General features: G+C 37.6%; 1 protein-coding gene across 1 annotated transcript in view; it reads left to right on the top strand.

The window, feature by feature from the left end:
- Positions 1 to 25,660, top strand: part of GTF2F2 (general transcription factor IIF subunit 2) — a 156,375-nt gene that overhangs the window by 80,949 nt on the left and 49,766 nt on the right. The window contains exon 5 of the mRNA XM_012465187.3: positions 12,684 to 12,765. Within this exon, the coding sequence (XP_012320610.1) occupies positions 12,684 to 12,765 (82 nt within the window). The remainder of the gene's footprint in view (positions 1 to 12,683; positions 12,766 to 25,660) is intronic.

Genomic DNA, 25,660 nt, shown 5'->3' on the forward strand with positions numbered 1-25,660 from the left:
CCCATGTCTTTTTCCTCTATCCCCTGTAACTTCCCTTCCAAAGCAATTTAGGGTTCTGAGCTTTCATTTCTACCATTGAAAGGCTCAGTGGTAGGAAATGTGAACATTGTCCTCAGTACTATTATTTAGCCTATCTGCTAAATTATTCTGAGGAACTACATTGTTTTTTGTTTTTGTTTTTTTATATTTTTTGTAGAGAAAAGTTTTTGTCATGTTGCCCAGACTGGTCTCAAACTGCTGGATTCAAAGGATCTGCCCACCTCAGCTTCCCAAAGCGCTGAAATTACAGGCAGAAGCCGCTATGCTGGGCCGCGCTGCTAAAAGTTAGACTTTAGTTTATATTTCTCTTGCATTAAAAGTATTTTAAATTATTTAACTGTATGTTGACATAGAAGTACTGGAAGAGATTCTTCTAAAATGCATACTTTTTATTTTCTTTAAACAATGTGAGATTTTCAGATATAAAAAATTATATTCTTAAAGTGATCTTGATGTTAACATTTATGTATTATTGAGATTATCAAAAGTTCATTGAAATCGAACTAGAAAACTAAGGCATCATGCTTTTAGAGCTGTGTTTTTGCTTAGAAACTATGAAATTCAACTTCCTCATTTCACCAAAGACAAAATTGCATTCCAGAGAAATTTTAGTGTGTTATCTAGGACTTTACAGCAAAGCCAACATTTTGGCTAAGACTTCTTTTCAGTCCTGCAGCACTTACGACCTACCTACTCTTACATTCTGACAATCTCATGTATGTCTTGATTTTGCTTTTTTAGATTGTCATTTCTGTCAATACAGCTTTTTAAGAAATACTGAATAGATTTTGAGGGAAAAGGGATACAACTTTGGATGTATATTCATGGAATTCTTCTTATGTTATTACAGATAGTCACTGCACATGAGTAGCATCATATAATAGCAAAATCAAAAAGGCATAACAATTTCATTTACAGGTATAGTTCTCTTTTTTTGAACTTTATAGGATACCAGAATTAGTGCAATATAACTGTAGTATAGTGATGGAGACTGTGCTAGCAAGTTCTTGCTTGTTTAAATCAAGTGACGTGGATGGATACTATGTACTCTGGGTCTGGTTCCTTACACTCTATTTGGCCTGTCTATAGATGTCGTCATGGGGAAAACCCAATACTACTGCTTTTGGAGGATGGGCTTCCATGGGGTGATGAGAGAGCAGGAGTGAGGCAGGACTGCTGGAAGTGGGACTGCTGACCTCTTCAGTCATCACTCCAGGGCCAACTTACACTTCCTAACTCAAAGGAAGATTTTGTCTGCCTTTGCAGGCAGAAAGATAAAAAATTTTGAAAGGTTGGGGTCCTGTTTCCTACTCAGTGTGTCTGGTTTCTGCTGCCAGCTTTTCAGAACGATTGATGAGTGCTCCTGGCTTCTGCAGGCTTGTCTGAACAGACCCTGAACCATTCCATCTTGTGCCTCTTCTCCTTGATTGCTTTTTCTCACTCTAGACTTCACTCTGGTGTTCTTGGCTTTTCCAAAGTTGACATGTATGATTTCTTTGCCACCATGGCCTGGCAATGATAGTGTAACTGAAGCCTTGTCTTAATGCCTGGCTAATACAAATCTATAGGACTTTTGTGTCCTCTTTGCCACAATTTGCAGACTTAAGAAAGAAAAATGGAGGCTGGGCATGTTGGCTCACGACTGTAATCCCAGCATTTTGGGAGGCTAAGGCGGGTGGATTACTGGAGGCCAGGAGTTTGAGACCAGCCTGGCCAACATAGGGAAACCCCTTGTCTACCAAAAATTCAGAAAACAATTAGCTGGGTGCATTAGTGTATGCCTGTAGTGCCAGCTACTTGGGAGGCTGAGGCAGGAGAATCGCCTGAGCCCGGGAGGTGGAGGTTGCAATGAGTCCAGATAGCCCCACTGCCCTCCAGCCTGGGCAACACAGTGAGACCCTGTTTCAAAAAAAAAAAAAATGGCATCAAGTAGGCCCCACTGTATCCCTGTTACTCCATATTACCTCCAGTAAATCATGATGACTGCAATTCATGGAAATTACAGTTTGTTGATCTTTTCTGCCTGTGGTGGTACACATGCCCCTCAGGAGAAAGCCAGATTACCTCTTTTTAGTCTATTCTAAATTTTTATTTACTTGCTAGGGGGTGGGGAGTGGGTATTGCTTGTCTGAGGTAGTATCAGTAAGGTCTCTACAGCCCTAAAACTATTAAAAATGGTGTTCCAGTACCTGTACCAAGGGAGACATCCCTGAATCATGGGACTGTGTTTCTCTGCCTCATTGCAGATACAAACTGGAATTACTCAGTGGTTTCAACAGAAGGGTTTAAAGCATACATGTCAAAAATTAGCTCTGCCTTTGCAGGCAAAAATATAAAAAAATTTTGAAAGATTGGGGTCCTGTTTCCTACTCAGTACCTTAACTCTTTATTAGAGCTTGATCACTTCTGTCTTAGACATCTTTAATCATACATAACTAACTTTGAGAATTAAAACTGGTCCTTGGTATGAGTATATCCTATAATTAGTTGGATCCAATGCCTAACTCAATTCTGGCAGAACCTTCCACTATGAGATAATGCTAATGTCCTACCATCTGCATAAGGCAGAACTCATTCCAGGCCAGTAGCAGGAATTCCCATCTTTTCTACCAACTCCTTTTGGGAAATGACGTCTTTGTCTCCCATGATTGATGCAGGACATCATTGTAGTATATACACTTCCTCCATTTATATGTCAGAGATATTCCCATGCCGTGGAAGGAAGTGGAATCTTACCAGGAGGGTTTCTCTCCTGATTGGAAGATACAAAAGGTGTGATATTTCTAGACTTAACAGGTTACTCCTCTGTAAAATTCAAACACTCTTCAAGGAAAAGGGAGGTCTTAGAAGCTGCTTTTGTTAAGAACAGGGAGCTTCTGTCTCCACATTCTCCTCTTCTATCAAATCTTACTTGTTGTCAGCTGCATGCGTCTATGCTTGTCTTTTAAAAGGATTTTGTTCGCATTACCCTAGAAAGAAAGTAAAAGCTAGAGAAGCTGCTGTCAATTTTTTATTTAAACCTGACACTATGTCTCTGCCTTGGACTTCTCCACATTTTTTGGTTTGTTGTGTTTTGACCTTCCTCTGCCTTTCACAAGCTGAGTTTTGTTTTTAGCATGTGCTTGCTTCTTCATAGCCTCCTGTCAATAGCATTGAACGTAAGCAGCATTCATTTTGATTCAGCAACGAATATTTTGTGTTGGCTTCTTTTATGTGTTAAAAATAAATTACACTGTCTAATGTATTGACATATTTTAAGAATCAAGATTTTCTCTTGAATGTAATTCTTTTTAAATGTCCAAATTTTAGTTATGTTTCAAAATATTTAATTTATCTGCTTTAAATGCTGTCTGGGACTGGTATTGTACTAATAAAAGTACTGTGGCGGCCACTTTATGTAACTGATTGACCACAGCATCTCACAAACTGTGTAGAGTGCTTGAACCTTCCTAGGACTAATAGAACATAACCTTAGACCAGAAGGTCATGTGAACATGTCATTCCAGCACAAAGAATACAGCTGTAAGTATTTTGCAGCATTGAACTGTGTCTTCAAGGAAGCCCGGGAAAATTGCCTACATTGGCAAATGTTTTAGCCTCATTTGGGGAGTGTAGAAAAAATAAGGCACTATGTGTTAAAAGGAGTATAAATAAAAACAACAGACTAGCGCAGAAGTTCAGGAGAAATTCCATTCCACATTTCTTTGATTTTCACTACAGAGGTAATCTTGGTAATTTGCGAATCACATTAATTCATGTTTTAAATGTACTTTGGGAATGAGTATTTCAGGGAAACCTGTGTTTTATAATTTTGTAAGCAGCAGTTATACCTTAAGTTTTTTAAAACGAAGGTTTTTTTGAAATATGACCTATGCATTATTATTTACTGGAAAATTATATTGTAACCAGATGAGCACAGCACTTATATAAGGCATCAAATGAACATTAAAATTACAATATTGTACAGAACTAATTTTTATAGTGCTATTTGGCAAAATGCAATTTTACTTTCTCTTCGGGAAAAAGATATTTTAAGCTAATAACCATTATCTATAATCTCAAAATGAGGGGCATAACTTTGAAAACCCTTGTAAAGGTACTACAGGTATGAAGTAGGTGAATAAAGAGAGTCTCTGTTGCCAGAGGCGTGCCTCTGCCACTTTCCTTCTGTTTCCTCAGCACTTAACATCCTCTGGTGTCTTCAGGGATGAGATGGTGTGGAGGAGAGAGAAGAGGGCCTGAACAGAACAGGATATGATGGCTCAAGGGAGCAAATTGATTTCTTACAGAGTAGGGAGGAGTTGTAAATTAGGGATGGAGAACTCTATCATATCACACATTTTTTTCATATTTACCATTTTTGTAACTGAGGTACATTTTAACATCATTAACTTGTCAAAGTTTAGTGACAGTATTTTGTCTTGGTAGCACATAAAATAATGGTTTATATTACAAATGATAGCATCTTTTTTTTTTTTTTTTTATTGAAACAGAGTTTCGCTCTATCACCAGGCTGAAGTTCAGTGGCGCGATCCCGGCTCACTGCAACTTCCGTTTTCCAGTTTCAAGCAATTCTCCTGCCTCAGCCTCCTGAGTAGCTGGGACAACAGGCACGCACCACCATGCCCGGCTAATTTTTTGTACTTTTAGTAGAGACGGGGTTTCACCATGTTGACCAGGATGGTCTCGATCTCTTGACCTCGTGATCCACCCGCCTCAGCCTCCCAAAGTGCTGGGATTACAGGCGTGAACCACCACACTGGGCGATAGCATCTTATAGTTGATAAAATATTTGAGTAGTTCTGTGAGCTATTCCCTCCGTATAACAAGAAAGTAAAATTAACAGACAGGGAGGAACGAAAGAGTTTTGCAGGGAGATAGAGGAGATAGAGGGAGAGACAAAACAGTGTGACTGTTTGATGTTAAAATTAGGCAAATTATTTTATAACTTTTATAAAATTAAATTTTATTTCTTGTTACAAGGTCTTACTCTGTCACCCAGGCTGGAGTGTAGTGATATTATCACAGCTCACTGCAACCTCAACCTCCTGGGCTCAGGTGATCCTCCTGCCTTAGTCTCCTGTGTAGCTGGGGGCCACAGGGATGTGCCTCACACCTGGCTAATTTTTTTATTTTTTTTATGGAGACTGGGTCTCACTTTGTTGCCTGGGCTAGGCTCAAGCTATCCTCCTGTATCAGCCTCCCAAAGGGTTAGGATTACAGGCCTGAGCCATCATGCACAGCAGAATTCCTGAAGATCGAATAGAGATTGGAACATCACTTCACAATTTGATTAAAGACCAGCTTTTTAATGATATAGGGATAGAAAGTTTGCTTAACTGGTTTGTTAAGATGCTAGTATCTTTTATTAATAGACCTCACCTGAGAACCACAGACAAAAACACTTCTAGGAACATAATTTAAATGAGAAAAATGGAGACTACTAGGAATATTAAAAATGGTTTACCTTTTAAATGTACCTGCTTCTTGAAAAGATTATTTCTTCAGTCTTTTCCCAGAGAGTGTCGACACAGATATGATGTAATTAAGAGTTAGAAGAGTGACTTTGAAGTCTGGAGGATCCGCCTGAAATGTTGGTTAGTAGTCCTCTGGTCTGTGTTTTTACAGGAGTTGGAAGTCCTCTTAAAGGCCTCCACATTCAACTGGATCCAGAAGGTCTTGTGGAAATGAATGCGTGTAACTTCCTGATGCCTAAGACTTCCTAACATACCTGATTTCATTACTTACATTCCAATGCTAATAAGCAGTGTTGCTGCTTACTTTAACTTGTTGAAACTAGGGATGCCTTTGTAAAAAAAAGTGCCAGTATCATTTCTCCTCAGTTCTTTGATGTAGAGTATATCTCAAGTTCAGATATAGGGTAGGGCAATCCAGCATAGAGCACAAGTTTAAATATTTTCAAGCCTTGGGCAGCTTCTTAACATTTTGTTGTTGTTCTCTTTTTACTCAAAAAAAATTTAATTATATCTATGTCTTTCGGAAAGTACTAGAGCAAACAAAATGAACCCTAATGAAATAATAAAACATCCTCAGTTGGAGAGGAAGGCTAGTGTTTTTATTTAGTGAAAGAGACCTAGAAGAGATCTCAGACATTCTAGTAATGTCATTATTATAGATGCTGAGGCCCAGAGATATAAAATAACTTCTCCAGAGTAACACTGCTGTTTAGTGACAGAATCATAACCAGAAGCCTTCAGTTCTTTTTATAGGATATGCTTTATATACTTAACCTTTAAAATTTTCTCTCGAGTTTTTTCTGATTTTAGGTGGTGGGATATACATATATAAATTACTGTCATCAAAGATGTCTGTTCATACTCAGTAAGATTCTTTTGGTTGCAAGTAGCAGAAACCAGTCAACAAACCAATCTAGCCAAGAAAGGGGTATGGAGGAGAACTTAGAAATGATCTCAGATTATTTCCCAGAATTCAAAGAAGAACAAATGGCCAAAGATAAGAATTGAGCCATTCCAAAGGATGAGTTTGTGTGGCTTCTCTGCAGAGTACTGGCAAGACCATTTCCTTCTAGTAATTTGTGGTGTAAGCCCCTTAGTTGAACATTTCAAGCACAGGAGTGAGCAAGCACAGACACATACCAGAAGCCATTGCTAATGCCATTCCCACCACCTTCAGCATCTTCCTTATCCCCACCCACCCCGATCTAAATCCCCCCAATTTTTCAAGGTCCAGCACAATCATTTCTTTCTCTTCAAAACTGCTTGGCTGGGCCCTCACGCCTGTAAATCTAGCATTTTGGGAAGCCAAGGCGAGTGGATCACCTGAGGTCAGGAGTGTAAGACCAGCCTGGCCAACATGGTGAAACCCTGTCTCCACTAAAAATATAAAAATTAGCCTGACTCAGTGGCATGTACTTGTAATCCCAGCTGCTCAGGAGGCTGAGGCAGGAGAATCACTTGAATCCAGGAGTTGGAGGTTGCAGTGAGCCAAGATCATTCCACTGCACTTCAGCCTGGGCAGCAACAGAGGCTTAAAAAAAAAAAAATACCACTTCTTGATCTCTAGCTCGACATAATGTCAGAGACAGAGAGAGAGAGAGAGTGTGTGTGTGTATGTGTGTTTAATCCCAGTACTCTGTGTATGTCTTTGTTTTGTAACCTTTAACATATTCAACTTGACAGAAGAATCTCACAGCTCATGTGGAATAACCAGTAATTGGTCAGTTAAATTAAAAGATGGGAAATCATAAAAATGATACCAATATGCAGTTCCTACCTGCCTTAAACATTTTATCTTAAACCTTATTAATATACATTTAGTTGGCTGGGCATAGTGGCTCATACCTGTAATCTCAGCACTTTGGAAGGCTGAGGTGGGCAGATCACATGAGGTCAAGGGTTCGAGACTTGTTTGGCCACCATGGTGAAACCCCGACTGTACTAAAAATACAAAAATTAGCTGGGCATGGTGACGTATGCCTGTAATCCCAGCTACTCAGGTGGCTGAGGCATGAGAATCGCTTGAACCCAGGAGGTGGAGGTTTTGGTGAGCCAAGATTGCACCACTGCACTCCAGCCTGGGTGACAGAGTGAGACTTCATCTCAGAAAATAAATAAAATAAATGTACATTTAGTTGCTGACATATTTGTAGGACAAGGCCTTTGCTTTGAGTATAGGATACTGACTGACCATCTGCTTTCTTTGTTTTTCAAAAATTGAACCCATCATTTAGTTTTCAAATTCTTTTTTTTTTTTTTTTTGAGACGGAGTTTCGCTCTTGATACCCAGGCTGGAGCGCAATGGCGCGATCTCGGCTCACCGCAATCTCCGCCTCCTGGGTTCAGGCAATTCTCCTGCCTCAGCCTCCTGAGTAGCTGGGATTACAGGCACGCGCCACCGTGCCCAGCTAATTTTTTTTTTGTATTAGTAGAGACGGGGTTTCACCATGTTGACCAGGATGGTCTTGATCTCTTGACCTCGTGATCCACCCGCCTCGGCCTCCCAAAGTGCTGGGATTACAGGCTTGAGCCACCGCGCCCGGCCTCAAATTCTTTTTTGAGAAGAGTCTCCCTCTGTCGCCCAGGCAGGAATGCAGTGGTGTGATCTCAGCTCACTGCAACCTCAACCTTCCAGTTTCAAACAAAGCCTCCCAAATAGCTAGGACTGCAGCCATGCACCACCATGCCCAGGTATTTTTGTTTGTTTGTTTGTTTGTATTTTTAGTAGAGACAGGGTTTCCTTGTGTTACCTGGGCCGGTCTGAAACTCCTGACCTCAAGTGATCTGCCCTCCTTGGCCTCCCAAAGTTCTGAGATTACAGGTGTGAGCCACCGCACCTGGCTCCATCATTTAGTTTAGATTTTCCATTTTGGTTTCTTTGAAAAGGAGCAAGAACTTAGACACTGTGAAACTATCTAAATGCAGATTCTTTCTAGATTTCTTTGCTTCCCTTTCAGTCTCCAGTTGTCTCACCTATACCTAATTTGACAGTATGTGTTACAGCTTACTTTATATCATCTTACTAAAGCATTCTACATAGTCTTTATAGAAACACCCCCCAAACTCCCTCCCATACTCGTAATTAGCTTATGTAACATATAATCAAATTACATAATTATTAAAACTAATATAAACAAGTTCCAGCATAGTTTGAACAGAAGTGTGTGGGAGTGCTAGAGATTAACCTGTTACCCACTAGTGTATGGTGAGCTGTGGGCATCTGTGGTTATATTAAATAGCAGGGACTTGAGAGCCTTTGTTAATCTAGAAGTGAGTTAAGTAGAGGTGTATCAAAAGTGCTTCTGATATAGTAAAATGATTTATATACTTTTTTCCTTTTAAAAACATTTAAATTTAGGTTTTTTTAAAAATTTATTTTTTAATTGACAAGTAAAATTTGTGCATATTTATGGTACATAATATGATGTTTTGATATATGTATGTGTGTGAAATGACTAAATCAAGCTATTTACATCTATACTTTTTAACTAATATATGCCACAGAACGTTTGAGAAAGTCTATGCTCCTTGAGGGTAGCAGCTGCGTTTCATTTGTTGTTTCTGATGTACTCTTGCATTACCTCTTACATAGTAGGCACTCAGTAAATATTGAATAAATGTATGAAAATAAAAAATAATTTTTCAAGTATTTATGGTCTTTTAAACTGGGCCAACAAACTACTTTTAAGTAAAGGTTTCTGTATTAATGATAAGATAAATAATTAACAGCAGTAATGTGCAAGTGGGTGCTTTTAAATACTTTGAAAATAAAATTTAATACCTTTCCTTTGAAATCTTAAGCAGTGTTTTGAAGAAGACAAGAAGTGTGGTTTAGTGGAAAGAATATGAAAATGTGTTTCTATGAGGCTTTAAAAAGAAAGCAGGCAAATCATACCTAGAGGGCTGCATCAGGAGCAAATTGAACTTTTAAAAATTTATTTAAGGAGAGAAGGGGAGAAAGGCAGTAAACAGAGATGTCAGGTTACTTAAGAACATCCAGTGGGTGGGAAAATTCATTGCTAATGAAGACTTTTTTTTTTTTCACTTTGAGTACCATTTGAAAGCAATTTTAGGTTTGAAAAGGAAGGTATGATAGACAGAAAATTATGGTTTGAGGAAGCAAATGTTATTGCTCTGTGTGAGTGACCTTGATTGAAGAATAGTGAGGAGAGTGATAGCCAAGTCGAAATGGGGAGTTGCTGTGGACCTGATTTCTAGTCATATGGAGATGGTTGATAGCACAAACCTTTTACTGAAAATTAAATTCAGCTTGTCCACCTAGAGTAAGTACTGCTAAAGAAGTGGGGAGCGTTCACTTATTAAAAGGTAGCTATAGGCTGGGCGCAGTCGCTCACGCCTGTAATCCCAGTACTTTGGGGAGGCCGAGGCAGGCGAATCACCTGAGGTCGGAAGTTTGAGACCAGTGTGACCAACATGGAGAAACCCAATCTCTACTAAAAATACAAAATTAGCCAGGTGTGGTTACACATGCCTGTAATCTCAGCTACTCAGGAGGCTGAGGCAGGAGAATTGCTTGAACCCAGGAGGCAGGGGTTGCGGTGAGCTGAGATAGCGCCATTGTACTCCAGTTTGGGCAACGAGAACGAAACTCCCTCTCAAAAAAAAAAATAAAAAATTTTAAAAAGGTAGCTATATTAGTCAATTTTCACACTGCTGTAAAGAAATGCCTGAGATTGAGTGGTTATAAAAGAAAGAGGTTTAATTGACTCACAGTTTTCCATACCTCAGGAGGCCTCAGGAAACTTACATTCGTGGTGGAAAGCGAACGGGAAGCAGGCATCAAGGTGGCAGGAGGGATAAGTGAGAGCGCAGGAAAAAGCTGCCAGTGAGAACTCACTCATTATCACGAGAACAACATAGGGGAAACTGCTCCCATGATCCAGTCACCTCCCTCCCTTGATACGTGAGGATTACAATTTGAGATGAGATTTGGGGTGGGGACACAGAGCCAGATCATATCAGTAGCTCTTTTAGTTTCAACGATGTGTGACTAAATTATTTATTTGCAGGGATAGTAGTCTAGATTTTTATTTTTATTTATTTTTGTGTTTTTTTGAGATGGAGTCTTGCTCTGTCACCAGGCTGGAGTGCAGTAGCACGAGAAAGTCTGTGCTCCTTGAGGGTAGGAGCTATGTTTCACTTGTTGTTCCTGACGTACTCTTGCGTTATCTTTTACATAGAAGGCACTCAGTAAATATTTAATAAATGTATGAAAATAAACGGAATAATTTTTCAAGTATTTATGGTCTTTTAAACTGGGCCAACAAACTAGTTTTAAGTAAATGTTTCTATATTAATGAATGGGATATATAATTAACAGCAATAATGTGCAAGCGGGTGCAAGTCACTGCAACCTCCACCTCCCGGGTTCAAGCAATTCCCCTGCCTCAGCCTCCTGAGCAGCTAGGACTACAGGTGCACGCCACTATGCCTGGCTAACTTTTTGTATTTTAGAAGAGACAAGGTTTCACCATGTTGACCAGGATGGTCTTGATCTCCTGACCTCTTGATCCGTCCGCCTCAGCTTCCCAAAGTGCTGGGATTACAGGCGTGAGCCACTGCGCCTGGCGATTTATTTTTTTTTAATTGTCTTCCTTTATTGGACTTTCCTCATGCATTTAAGACATTTGATACATCAGAATTTCCCAAAGCTTGCTACTGTTGTGATGACTAAAGAATTTTTCTTGATAGAACTTTTAGCTTCAGTAAGAGGCAAACTTGAATATAAGATTTTTTTGCTTTAAGAAAATTCAAATTTTAATTTTATTAGATAAATTAATGAGAGGAAATTATTTTTAGGATTTAAACTTTAGTATAAAACAATTATGGCTTTTAAGAGATTTTCTTCCTGCCATATTTTGGTGTAAGGTAGTCATGCTTCTCATCATTGCATTTTCTAAATCTACTTGAGATTTGTTGCAAATGTTGCATTAACGGACCCCAGGGACATTGATTATATACAGTATATTTGTAATTAGTACGTACAGAGTCCCCTAGATTTTGGAGACATCCAAAAAGATCACTAGAAAAAGATGTTTTAGTATAAATCATGTAGACATGGTTCTGTATACGTTCTATATTTTGATCAGTTTGTCTGTCTCCCCAAGTGAACTATATGCTTCTTGAAAACAGTACTATGTCTTAATCATCCTGATTCCACAATGCCTAGATGGGGCCTTTTGCATAGCAGACATTTTGCTAATGTTAGTGGAATGAATGAAGTAATTCTCTCTGAAAAGATGAATCATAAATATACTACTGATGAGCCAGGGAATTTCCTGAGTCTCTTCTTAAAACCCAGGTGAATTCTTGTGGAAATATAACTGAATCTTAACTGTTTCTAACCACAGTCATATATTTCCAAGGTATAATAAAGCTGATACCATTATGAGACATTTATATGAGTATTATATAATAAGGTAAGGTCTGTCAAGTGACCACACCACAATGCTTGGTGGCTAATAGGCACACAATAGATGATAGCCTTTGTTTCCTTCTTCTGATTATCCTAGGTTTTATGTCAGGGTCACTATCAGAATTACTAAAGATAGGGGCAATTGCATTCTGTTTGGACAAATATAGCAGTTAAAGATTCTGTTTTGTTGTGCCCAGATTTGTAATTCTGTAGGAAAACAGAAGTCAGAGCAACTGGCAGGCTGAACTGGTATACAGTATAACCCAGACAGTGGACCTGCCCAGTGTCACAGTATTTTCTGGGCTGGCTGTTCTGGTCACAAGGTATTTGAGAATTTTATTTACACACACAAATGGTCTTTGATTTAGTGGTTTAGACTAGCTGTGTTTTCAGAAGTTACTTCTTTGTCAAAGATGATAGCCTTTATACTCTTTAATTTGATTTTATGCCCTTTTAAGCCATCTTATTTAGAAGGAGGTAAATGTGTTAAAGCTGTTACTGGCAAAGGGCTGCAGCAGCCTAATAAACAAATCTGACAGGAACCCAGTTTGTTACTAGGCCAAGAATAAGGTTTCTCTCTATTCTGACCAGTGAGATTCCTAAAACTTTACTATTTTTTTCTTGATTTTTGTTATTAACTATATTTGATTGTCATATTACTGTGTTTAGTGTGTCAATACAGTCTTGAAAATGATGTGCTATCTCTGAATACTTTTTTTTTTCCATTCAAGATAAGCTGTCATTGGAAGGAATAGTGGTACAAAGAGCTGAATGCCGACCAGCTGCCAGTGAAAACTACATGCGATTGAAAAGGTTGGTGTTTTGTGACTCCAAGATGATACCTGATATTTCTCTTTGGGGATTGAGGTACATGTGTTGTGTCGCCTGGTTGACTGCATGAAAACTGTGGTTATTGTTGAGTGTTTGCTTCAAAAGCTGTTTGGTTTTAACAGCAAGTAAAGGTTTCTTTGGCACTAAAGAACTTTCAGTATGTGGGCTGTTTATTTGAGGTATTTTAAGCTCCTTTGTTCATATATCCTGGAATCAAAGTTTTTAAACTACATTTTCTAGTTGTCTTTATAAATTTTGATTATTTAAAGATATGTAATAAGATCTTTGTACTATTTTATTTTCCTGAGTGTCATATTTCTATAATAAATATGTATCCAAAATACTGTAACTGGGCCAGGCATGGTGGCACATGCCTGTAATCCCAGCATTTTGAGAGGCTGAGGTAGACGAATTGTTCAAGCCCAGGAGTTCAAGAACAACCTGGGCAACCTGGCGATACCCTGTCTCTACAAAAAGAGAAAAATTAGCCGGGTGTGGCTGAGTTGTGAAGATTGCTTGGGCCTGGGAAGTCAAGACTGCAGTGAGCTGAGATCATGCCACTGCACTCCAGCCTGGGTGACCCAATGAGACCTTGTCTCAAAAAAAAAAAAAAATTATACCATATAAAGCAAGTGTAGTTGCCAGAATATCATCCTATTCTCTTCATCTATAGAGAAATTTTTATAAACACTTTATTAGAGAGTTTGTTTCAGAATCTGCCCCTGCCCCCTACATTTTTTATGTGGTTAATATTTTGTAATTAGTATTTGAAGTTACTGATTACAGATTCTTGATACTCCAAATTTTATGACATTCAAAGAGTCAGCAATTTTTTAAACCCTGAAGAAATATATTATACCTGTTTCATAGTTTATTTTTAATGTGATTTAGCCCCATGTGATTTAGGATTATACTTTTTTCATTCATTCAGTTCTTACTATCTGCCAGGTGCTTTTTTAGGAGTGAGAGAAATTGCAGTAAACAAAGCAGACAAAAATCTCTACCACAGCTTCCACTGTAGCAGATTGAGGTACACTGAATCGGTAGTGGAGAAGACACTGCTGAAGCAGTGGTAGTGGCCTCTTGGATATCAGCATTCTCATCTAGAAAAGGGGCCAGTTAAGCCGGATCATCTCTCATTTTGCAGCATCTTTAAAAGTTTCCCTCTTTTGTCAATTAGATTAGACTCTATCTCCTGAGAATGACATAGACTTGCTCTCTTGTCAAATAATTTCTCTAATTTAAATGCCTCCTTGGGGCAAATAAAAGAATGACAAACAAAATGAAAAATATTTGTAACAGAAAATGGCTTTGGAAAACAGGCAGAAGATGTTCCTTTTATTGTTTTTAGTTTATACAATTTATCATGTAATAAATTTTTGAAGTCTTTTTGAAAATTTATCTCTTCAAATAACTACTGAAATTGAAAAATGCAAAATTTGGTTACCAAGCTGCTTACCAAGATCTTTTTCTGTGGCCCTAGTTTTCTTTAAAGGGTTCTAAAGATTTCTGATGATGAGATCAGGTAGGTCACCTGCTGTGTGTATAAAACGGCTGCTATTTTCCTACCAAAAAAAGTGAAAATTGTTTAGCCTTTCAAATGTGCTGAAAGATCAGCTGTTACATAGTCATGCACTATATAAGGATATCTTGTGGTCTCATAAGATTATAATACTGTATTTTTTCTGTTCCTTTTCTGTGTTTAGATACACAAATACTTAAAATTGTGTTACAGTTGCCTACAGTATTCATTACAGTAATGTGTATACTGTCAAGGTTTGTGTAAGTACACTCTATAATGTTTGCACAACAATGAAATTGCCTAACAATGCATTTCTCAAAATGTATCTCCATTGTTAAGCCATGTATGGGAGGCCGAGGCTTGAGCCCAGGAGTTTGAGACCAGACTGGGCAACATAGAGAAACCCCATCCCTACAACAACAACAACAATTAGCCAAGCATGATGGTACACGCTGAAGTGGGAGGATGACTTGAGTCCGGAGGTCAAGGCTGCAGTGAGCTGAGATTGCACCACTGCACTTCTGCCTGGGCAACAGAGCGAGACCCTGTCTAAAGAGAAAAAAAAAAACCACTCGAATAATTTTAAAAACTCAAAGGTTTTATATATACATATATACACTTCTTGTGAGCTCTCTGATAGTTTCACTTTAAGAAAGGGGAAGCACAGGAGTTTTTTCAGTAGCTCAGTGTTGTCTCACCCTGAACATCTCTCATTTTCTTTGGAATTCCCTGTCTCTTCTGCCTGCACTCTTGTGTTCCTTGATTAGTGACTCTCCTGACATACCCAAATGTGTGATTTTTAATATATGGGGCTGTAAGTCTTTTTTAATCAAAGGGATGTGTGTGTGTGTGTTTGAGAGGTGTCTTGCTCTGTTGCCCAAGCTGGAGTGTGGTGGCATTATCTCAGCTCACTGCAACCTCCATGCCCCCGGGTTCAAGCTATTCTCCTGCCTCAGACTATGGAGTACCTGGGATTATAAGCATGTGCTACCACGCCTGGTAATTTTTTTGTATTTTTAGTGGAGACAGGATTGCTCCAAGTTGGCCAGGCTGGTCAAGTGATCCACCTGCTTTAGTCTCCCCAAGTGCTGGGATTACAGCATGAACTACTGCGCCAGACCAAAGTTTGTTTTTGTTTTTAAGACATTAGAACAGGAAGTTGCTTGAGGGAGTCTGGCCTCATCTTATTCTGCTGCCATTCTAACTCAAGTGTGCACCAGATCAAAGCCAGCCTTTCTTACTCTTCCCCAAGTGCATCAAGTGCTTCCATGTCCCAAATGTCCGCAGTGCTCTTGGTTGCTTTAAAATTCAACTCAAATGGGAAATCTCACTGACTGTTTATTCCACACAGAATAAGTACCATGTCCACCAAACTCCTGCTACACTTTTTTTAAATAAACCGGTAATCACATTTTGCTTTTTATTTTACTTTTATTACTTTTATTTATGTCTCTGCTAGATTATGAGCTCCTTGAGGTCAGGGACTGTATCTTGTTCATCTTCATTCTAACAGCTTTATGTTCAGTTAACACTAGTAGAGTAACCAAAGATTAGCATTTTAAAGTTAAGGATTTATAATTATACCTTGGTAATGAATCTCCAGAATTGATACTCTTTTTTAGCTGTGTTTAAAATTCAAATTATAAATCCTGAGAAGCAGTATTGGCATGTGGTGGTGTTTCTACAAAGCCTTACAGCTTTGCAGGATAAAAATACCTCAGCACGCAGTTTCTCTTTGTTCACTCGCAGTTGAAAATCAATAGGGCTAACCTGAGGCAAAATTGTGAAGTATGGAAAGTTTGTCTTTATTATCCAGGCATCTCCTTTTTTCACTTTTTTCCTTTAGCAATGTCTGTCTTTAGGCATCTACTTTTTATCTTGTTCTGATCTTTTCTAGCCTGTCCATTCTGAATACATTTTAAGAATGAATGGGCATAAGTCAAACTGGGTATTTGGTTTTAAACCTTTTATTACTAAGTGTGAAATAAAAGCCATTAGATTACCTGTTCAAGGAATTTGAGTAGGCAGATCTTTTTTCCCCCCGTGGGAAAGAAACTTACTGAAATTAAACCATTTATAGATTGGCCCCAAACACAAATTTAAGGAATCGTTTTAGTTTGCTGGAAGATTTGTCACCAGGACAACCATCTCTGCTTCGTGGGCCAAATGGGCAGATCTGACCTAGCTGCATTTGTTGGAGATCTGTTCTGAGGATTTAAAATGAGCGCTGAAGGTGACCCACAAAAGTGGCCAAATTCCCTTAGGCAGGACCAGGACGGTCACTGACTAGTCCATATGGCATCTTTGTACATATTAGCAAAAGGTGCTCCTTTCTCAAGTGTTTTATTTTTATCTGTCAGAAAATTGTGGTAATTTACAGATTTTGTTAAACAAGAAATTGCTGCCATCTGCCAGAAAATTAACACTATAATTGCCGTCACTTATGTGAACGTGCCCCTTTAACACAACATCATTGTGCACTACAAAACCGGCCAATCTAAGAAGGGGCTGCACCCTCCAGTTTGCGGCAGGCCAGTGTGTCCTATTTTCTTACTTAAAAATTTTACTTAAAATTTTTTAAATAATGCAGTAATCAAGGACAACCCATATTAGAAAAAAAAGAAAGAATTTAAAAAAAAATTTTTTTTTTTAAATAAACTTGTCTGTCCTTGCAGGCACTAGAATTTTCAACTCTTGGTCTTTGATTTTTCTGAAATATTTGAAGATTCAGGAAAGATACCACATGTTCTTTTCAAGAAAAAGAGTCTCATTTAGGAAATTGGTGGGGTGCTGAATGGTCTGGGATTGCTAAATACTGTTAATCAAGTCTTTAGCTTACTATTAGGAAGAACTAATTAGGCTTTGGGATGATCGGGATTTAAATATTCTTAGTAGCTTATCACTGACAGTATAGGAACACCTCACTCCTAAGTTTGTTACATGCTATCTGTCTTGCTTGAGACTCTAGTGCAATTGTCATGGGATGTATTGTAAAAAGGCTTGAATTATTTAAGGAATCTTTGAGTTTATAAGTAGAGAAAGAGAAGATGTCAGTTTAAATAAATTAGTTACAGGCAGAATGGTTCAGCCTATATAGTGGGTTCCTCACTTTTATATGGCTTATATTTATATTATATGAATTAGAAGTTCTGCTTTGGCCTCCTGAGTAGCTGGGACTACAGGCATGTGCCACTACTCATGGCTAATTTTTGTACTTTTAGTAGAGACAGGGTTTCACCATACTAACTAGGCTGGTCTTGAACTCCTGACCTTGTGATCCCTCCACCTCAGTCTCCCAAATTGCTGGGATTACAGGCGTGAGCCACCGCGCCCAGCCATGACTATTTTTCCAAAAAAATACATATATATATCATTTCCATTCTCACAAAAAAGAAAATTGAATCACAGAAAAGTTGTGATTTGCCCAAGGTCATGATTTGTAAATGGCAAAGCTGGAATTTGAACCCACATCTAATTGATTCCAAGGGAATCACATGACAAGCTGCCTCTTTCAACTTTCAGTTGCGAAAGGTTGCCTGGATTATTCGTAGGAAAAGAGAAGGGAGCTGGTACTCCCTCTTTCCTCCCTCTTATTGAATGACCTAACATTGTTAGCACCATCGTTCTGTTACATTATAAAATAAATATAAGATTCATATAAGATATAAAACTGTCTCGTTGTTTTAGTTTGCAATTTTTATCTAATTTCTTATTTTATAATTTAAAAAATGAACTTTGATAGCATGATTGAATTAAATTTCAAAGCTCCATGTTTCTGCTGGAGAAGTAGGACATTAAATGATTTTATGAGTCTGTGAAGTTTATTTTCCTTTTCTGAAGTTTATGTGAAATCTCTAATGCTGTGGGTAGTTTTGATGAACTAGTAGTTGTGCCGTTTTGAAAATCTACTAATACATAATGTACCCCAGATATTTCAATTGTCATATATTGCACACTTTGATTTTTATGACTTGAAAACCTCAAAATGTCTAAAACCTTTTTTACTGCGTTACATATTTGAGGAAATCCAAAGGAAGGAATTAATAATATTCATGCACAAACTTTTCAAGCTGAAAAATAGGACATGTCATAAAACGGGAAAGGGTGACATATATGGGCTTAGTGAGGTTATATAAAACAAAATATGCCAATGAATGGTATTCCCAGTAGAATGTGGCTCAATGAGGGCAAGACCTTTTTTGTCTGATTCATTTATGGGTGTGTGTCTGATGAACAGAAGAGCCTGGCACCTAGTAGGTATGTGATAAATACTTGTTGAATAAAGGAAGGAATGAAAAGTATGTGATTTGGCTTTATGCATTTGTGTCCTGCAGGATGCCCAGGGTTTGATCACAATGAGTCATTCTTTTTTAAGCTATTGCATGCCAAGTTGATTTATCTGCTTTTGTTACTTCCCTGTGTTTTGTAGCTTCAGAGTGCCATTTATTAATTATTTGTTTAACAGATGTTTACTGAGCATCTAGTATATACTAAGCAGTGTAGCATTAAAAAGCGACCAGAGCTTATGTTTCTTGGAAAATTGATCATACTTATTTAATGTAACTAATGATTTAGGGTATTATTTTATGCTGTGTGAAAAGTTGGCACAGGCAGTAAATACTAGATTTCAGAAGTCAAACTTCATCATATAAGTATTTTCCATACTTATGCAACCATGTACGTATCAATAGACTTTGACTAGATAAAGAGTGAAAGGAGGGCTCCCAGACAAAACTGGAATAGCGTAAACAGGGAAGGGATAAAGCAATAGCAGTGTTCTAGGAAACTTAGTAGAGATCATCCTGGTAAAGCAGAGATGGACAGTTAAAGGAATACATAAAATTACCTAGTAGGTTGGGCTGATGGTAGAGAATTTTGTGCCAGATGGAACAGGCTAGACTTGATCTAGTAAGAGTCACTGATTGAGTGTATTTTATTCCAAGGGGGGTTTAGGTCTCCTTCAGGGCTCTGTCCTTGGTATATTCTCCTCCCCTGGTTACTGACCTTACTCATCTTTGTAGGCTCCTACTTTTTGCCTGAACTTTTTATCTCTTACATTATCTTGGTAAGTGATCCCATCCACTTAAAATGTATGTGTGTGTTTGTGTCTCTCTCTCTCTGTGTGTGTGTGTGTGTGTGTGTGTGTGTGTATGTATATATATGGAGAGAGAGAGAAAAAAAAAACTCCAAAATTTTTTATCTCTAGACCTCTCCAGACCTCTCTCCTGAGCTTCATAGTTATATACACCATTCCCCTTGATAGCTCCACTTGCATGTCTCCTAGATGTTTTAACTTCATATGTGTAAAATTGAATTTGTGGTTGTTAGCCCACCTCTAATGCAGTATCCTCCCTACCTCCAGTCTTACCCATTTTTACCTAGTTACTCATGTAAAAAATCTGGGAGTTATCCATGATTCCTCCTTTCTTGACAAGACACATCTAGTCAATGACCAAGTCCTGTTAGTTGTACCACCACAATACACCCTGAATCCTACTACACTATTCTAAACTGCCATTTTTACTGCAGAATATAGGTTCCAGACTGACCATATAATCTGCAGGACCTAGTGCAAAATGAAAATATGGGGCCCCTTGTTCTTACATTATTAAAAATTTCAAAACAACCACTGAAGAACTTATCCATGTAACCAAAAACCAACTGTACCCCCCAAAACTATTGAAGTTTTTTTAAAAATTCAGAACAGTGACAGTGGAGCATTAGATCAAGCTCAGTGCTCTTCCAAGTGGGGACCCAGTATGATTGCACAGGCTCCCTGTCCATGAAGCTGGCCCTGCCTCCATTACTGCAGTAACTTCCTGAGTAGTGGCTCCTTCCTTCCCCCTATGGAGCATCCCTCACAGATCAGTCAGACTCATTAGTGTAGATCTAGTCATACCACTTCCCTGCTTATTGCAGTTAAAATAAAATGTACAAATCCTGCATCATCTGGCCTTCAAAATTTTGATCTGATCCTGAAGCTTTTTCAACCTCTTCTTCCACTACACACCTCATTCATTAGATAGCAGCCATAGTTGCCTCCTTTTGTCCATCAAAAAGAACAAGAATAGTCCCATCTCAGGTCCGTTCTTTCTACCTAAGCACAAATCTTTCACCAGATCTTCAACTGGTAGCCTCCTTCCCACCAGGCAATTCTCTCAGTTTAAATGGAACCTCCGCAGATGGGCCTTTCCTGACCACTGCTAGGTGAAATAGTATATAGTCTTCTTACCACCACCACCACTTCCACCACCACCTAATTACGTGCTATGACATTACCCAGGTTTATTGATCACTGTGTGACTACCGTAATTAATTAATTATGACGTATTGACTGTATCTCTACCACCTAGCATAGTGCCTCATACATGATAGTGCTCAATAAATGTTCCTGGCATGAATGAGTGTTTATCATAACCTTTTTAGCCTCTTTCATTTTTTGGAGATTTATCTGAAGTTAACAGAGTGTTTTTCTGTTAACAAAATCCCAAAGGAATTTGTTAAAATCTCAAATAAATTTAACAAATTTCTTCGGGATTTTGTTAAATTTATTTGGGAATTTAACAAGGGCCTTGTTAAGATTTTTATTTATTGAATCTTCATAAAATTGAATTGACTTTTATTTAACGTATACCAAGTTAATTTTAGAATCTCAATGAAAGAAGCCCCCTTCTCTTTAAAATGGCATGTCTTTGGTATGGCATATCATGATACATAAATGTACCTTAGCTTGGATAAGGAATTAAAGATATCATTACCTGTTAGAACTAAAGTTAACTATAGGATGAGCAGAGTTTTTTTTTTCTTTTTGCTCAGAATCAATATTGTATACTGTAATACCAAGGGTTTTACAGCCCAAGCTTCAGAAATGCATGTAAACCCATTCAGTAAACCTTGAACATCTATTATATACCAGACACTCAGGAATGAAAAGATAAATAAGACTTTTTTCCTGCCCTTGAGTTGTTCACTGTAGATAATTTGTTCTTTGATATGCAGCATCCTGTGTGGTTTCAAAAAGATAAATACTAAACCTGCTTCATGAACTATGGCTAGATCTTTTAGCTTTTAAGACTTCATTTTGGCTCTGGGCACTGTGGCTTACTCCTGTAATCCCAGGCCTTTGGAAGACCAAAGTGGGAGGATTGCTTGAGCCCAGGAGTTTGAGACCATCCTGGGCAGTGTAGTGAGACTTCATCTGTATAAAAACCTTAAAATATCAACTGAGGGTGGTGTGCGCCTATAGTCCCAGCTATGCCTGTAGTCCCAGCTAATCCAGAGGCTGAGGTGGGCGAATCACTTGAGTCCAGGAGGCACAGGAGGTTACAGTGAGCCGAGATGGAGCCACTCTACTCCAGCCTAGGCAACAGAGGGAGGGAGATCTTGTCTCAATTAAAAAAAAAAAAAGTTTATTTTTGTAATCCAAAATGATGCAGTTGTATAGGAGAAACTCAAACACGCACCCATGCATGCATGCCTTATGAGGCTAACATGAACAAGAAATATTTAAAATTAATTTATAAATTTGTTGTTTACCAGTCCTGTCTGGTATGCACACCAGTTTTAGACGGAGTGGGTGTGGTGACGGCCAAATGCTATTGTTCACAGAATTTTCAATTCTTATTACATAATTATATTGAATGCCATATGGTGTTTTACTGTAGTTCATTAAATTACTAGCAGTTTATATTTCTATTTGTGTTATTGTTAACGCATTTCAGTAGCCCATTTTTTAAATACAAAACTTTAGATATTCCTTTTTTATAAAAAATTACTCTTCAAGATGAAAATAACTGATAGAATATAGCACCCATGACTTTTCTAGAAGTAATCTCCCATGTCAGCTCCAAATGGTAAATAAATGACAGTACATGTGCTATATAGTCCTTCTAAGAACTGTTGCTAAGCGTGTAAACGAAGAAGTAACTGAAAATTTTAAAGAACATTTTGTCTTGAAAATTATCTCTGTTGGTTTGGTACATTAATACCATTTTTCCTTCCTGAAACTCTAGAGGAACAAGTTCTTTCTAGTAGTTGAGTTTTCAAAATAGTTATAAAACTCCTTTAAAAGTTTATAACTTAGAAATTTTAATTTACTTTAATGAATTAAAATCTTTCTAAACTATATTACATATTAAACTATGTCTATACTTCATAAACAGAGTTTGTTGGGAACATAATTTAGCCTTCTCTGTAACTTAGTTTTTCATATGAATACCCCTTTTTTGATTATGTGGCCGATGCCTTCACGCACCGTCAAGAATAGTAGGATTATTTACCCCTTATAAGAGATGGCCCCAGAATATTAAGCTTTGCAAGTTCCTTTAGAGTTCTGTGTAGTTCTTCAGTCCGCTCTTATCAGCTATCATTTTGTCATGTTGATTGTGTTACTGTCTGTTGCGGCTGCTCTCTTCCTTCTGATTTAGTGTTTTTAATTTCCTGTGAGCAAAGAATCCAGTTTAAAAATTCCATTAGTATGAATAGTGTGTGTAAAAGAAGACTGAATAGACCGAGTAAAGGTCTGTCTGGTGGGCTTGCCTGAGTCAATTGCCCAGAGCTGTCATGTTTAGCCTTGTGATATCTGTTTTAGTTGCTGAGATACCCTTTGTTTCCGTCTTCTTTTCTGATTCTAGTTAGGGCAAATGTCATTATATTTAATAAATCACAAAATAGAAAATATGTAGAATATCTCATTTTAGTTGGAGCACTTCCTTTGGGTCACTTAGTCTTTGTTAATGTGATATACTTGTACCATCTATCTGAAACTCAGATATATAATAAAGTATTGCTAATTAAATTTTCTGACATCTTTCCAAGTGTTTTGCTACAAAAGTGAATCATGCAAGTAAATGAACTCTATTAAGCTGTTAATTGACAAAGCTTGTTTTTCTGATTTTTATTCAAATCTCTATGAGGATGAAGCATGCAGTTTCAAAATCAGTTCAGTGTTGACAACATATCAAGATATTCTGCAGTCAGTCCCAATGTACGTTCATTAAGCCTCCATATTTTGTGGGATACCTTCTTTGTCAGCATTGTGCTAATAAGCACTGTCACTGCAGTGAATAAGAAAGAAAGGATTTCTGTATTTATGGGGCTAACATAGTACCCAGTTCTCAAACTTTCATGTTTGTGTGTACAAATCAGCTGAGGCCTTCACTACACTGCAGATTCTGTGGCCTGGCCCCCAGAGGTTTTGGCTCAATAGGTCTGAGTTGGAACTAGAAATATGTATTGCTAATAGCCTGACAATTCTGATGTAGGTGGTCCTTAGAACATATTTTGAAAAATATATTCTATAGTCTGGCAGATAAAGAATTCTTAATAAGAAGGTACAACTCTCAGATAATATGTGGACAAGAACAATAAAATATTATATTCAACCTGATTGCTATTTCATCTGTAATTTAAACTATCTCAAAAGTCTGTTTTTGAAATCAGTCACGTAATGTTTTTTCTTACTAAATACTTTGGTTGACTTTAAATATCATTTCTTATTTCTTCAATACCCTACCAATAATTAATCTTGAAGAATAATGTTGGCCTGTTGGCCAGGCATGGTGGCATGTGCCTATAGTCCTAGCTACTCAGAGGCTGAGGCAGGAGAATCACTTGAACCCGGGAGATGGAGGTTGCAGTGAGCCCTGATAGCGCCATTGCACTCCAACCTGTGCAACAAGAGTGAAACTCTGTCTCCAAAAAAAGAATAGCATTGGCCTATGACAAGCTGTCTCCCAAAGACAACTGTGATTAGAGAGAACAGAGCAAAGACAAAATATTTCCACCCAAGTACTTCTTTAAAAATGAAATGTCATAGACCATATCTTCAAATGCATTTAAGAAGTTTCCCAGCTATATCTTGATGTTTTGCTACAATGGTTTCTTGTCATATAACCCTTAATATTGAGATAGTGGTGCCTGTTTTACTTACTTGTTTTGAGAAGTTTTATTTCCTCATTGTTTGTTACAGGAAGTTCAATTTGAATTTCTTCATCAGCATTATAACCAATCTTATTGTAATTAACTCAACAAGTATGAAGGAATTGGCAGATTCTGTTGCAATTAGGAAAAATGCATGTTTTCTTCCTTTTATGGGCTCTGATAGTAAAATAAATGGTGATTATATCAGGGAAAAAAAAGAAATGTCATAGAATATATCTTGAAGTATGCACCAGAATTTGGGTCAGTGGTTGCCCCCAAAGAAAAGATCTGGGTGTGTAGGGGAGACTTACTTATAATCATGTATCCTTTTGTACCATATGAATTCAGTACCAAGTGACTGTATTGCCTAACCAAAAGGAAATTTGAAGCTATGTTATCAGGTTGTAACTACAGCTCTAAACTTATGCTATTGGTTTAATTTGTATAGCTGTCTCTTAACTTTCTTTCTTATTGGTAACTTTCCGCATTAGCATATCTTAGAGGGTAGACCCTTTCCTCTTGTAAGCATTTTATCTGAATAATCTTTTTCTTTGGAGATTTGGGAGGTTTGAGATTGCATTTTAAAAGTCTCATTCTTATACATCATAAGCAGTTTCTAAGCAGTCTTTTCCATTCTGTCATTCCAATCTTATATCAGAAACATACTATTTTGATTATTGTGGCTTAATATATTTTAATGCCTAGAATATTATAATCCCCATTATTATTCTATTTAAATGTTTTTCTTAATTCTTCTTACCTGTTTGGTCTGCCATGTCCAAATTTTAGAACGGTTTTTCCCAGGTTCAAAAATCTCCAGTAAAAATTTTTTTATTCTAACTCTATAGAATTAGTTGGGAAGAATTCACTTCTTGAATATTTAATCTTTCTGTTCAAAAACATAGCTGTCTATTCACACCTTATTTTATATCTTTCAGTTACAGTGTATAGTTTTCTTCTAAGAGAGCTGAACCTTTTTTTGACAAGAGTTGTGTATTTATAGTTTTGTTGCTGTTGTAAATCTGTTTCTTTAAAAAATATAAGCCTGGGCAACATGGTGAGACCGTCTCTACAAAAAATTTGAAAATAAGCTGGTCATGGTGATGCACACCTATAGTCCCAGCTACTGGTGGCAGACAGGAGACTGAGGTGAGAGAGCGCTGGAACCTGGAAGGTCAAGGCTGCAGTGAGCTGTGATCATGCCACTACACTCCAGGCTGGGCAACAGAGTGAGACTTTGTCTCAAAAATAAAAAATATTATATAGTTGGAATATAGGAAAATTATTTTTGTATATTTATATTATTTCATTTTTCAATTTTTTCTCTTTCTTTAAGGTATATAATTATGTTGCCTGCAAATATATGCTGACATTTTAAAGGTATTTGTTAGCATATGAAATTTAGAAGAGCATATTGTTGAGTTTTATATAAAT

The sequence above is a fragment of the Aotus nancymaae genome, unplaced genomic scaffold (assembly GCF_030222135.1).
Source record: "Aotus nancymaae isolate 86718 unplaced genomic scaffold, 86718_ANA_hifiasm-v0.15.2.pri h1tg000009l, whole genome shotgun sequence".
Taxonomy (NCBI): domain Eukaryota; kingdom Metazoa; phylum Chordata; class Mammalia; order Primates; family Aotidae; genus Aotus; species Aotus nancymaae.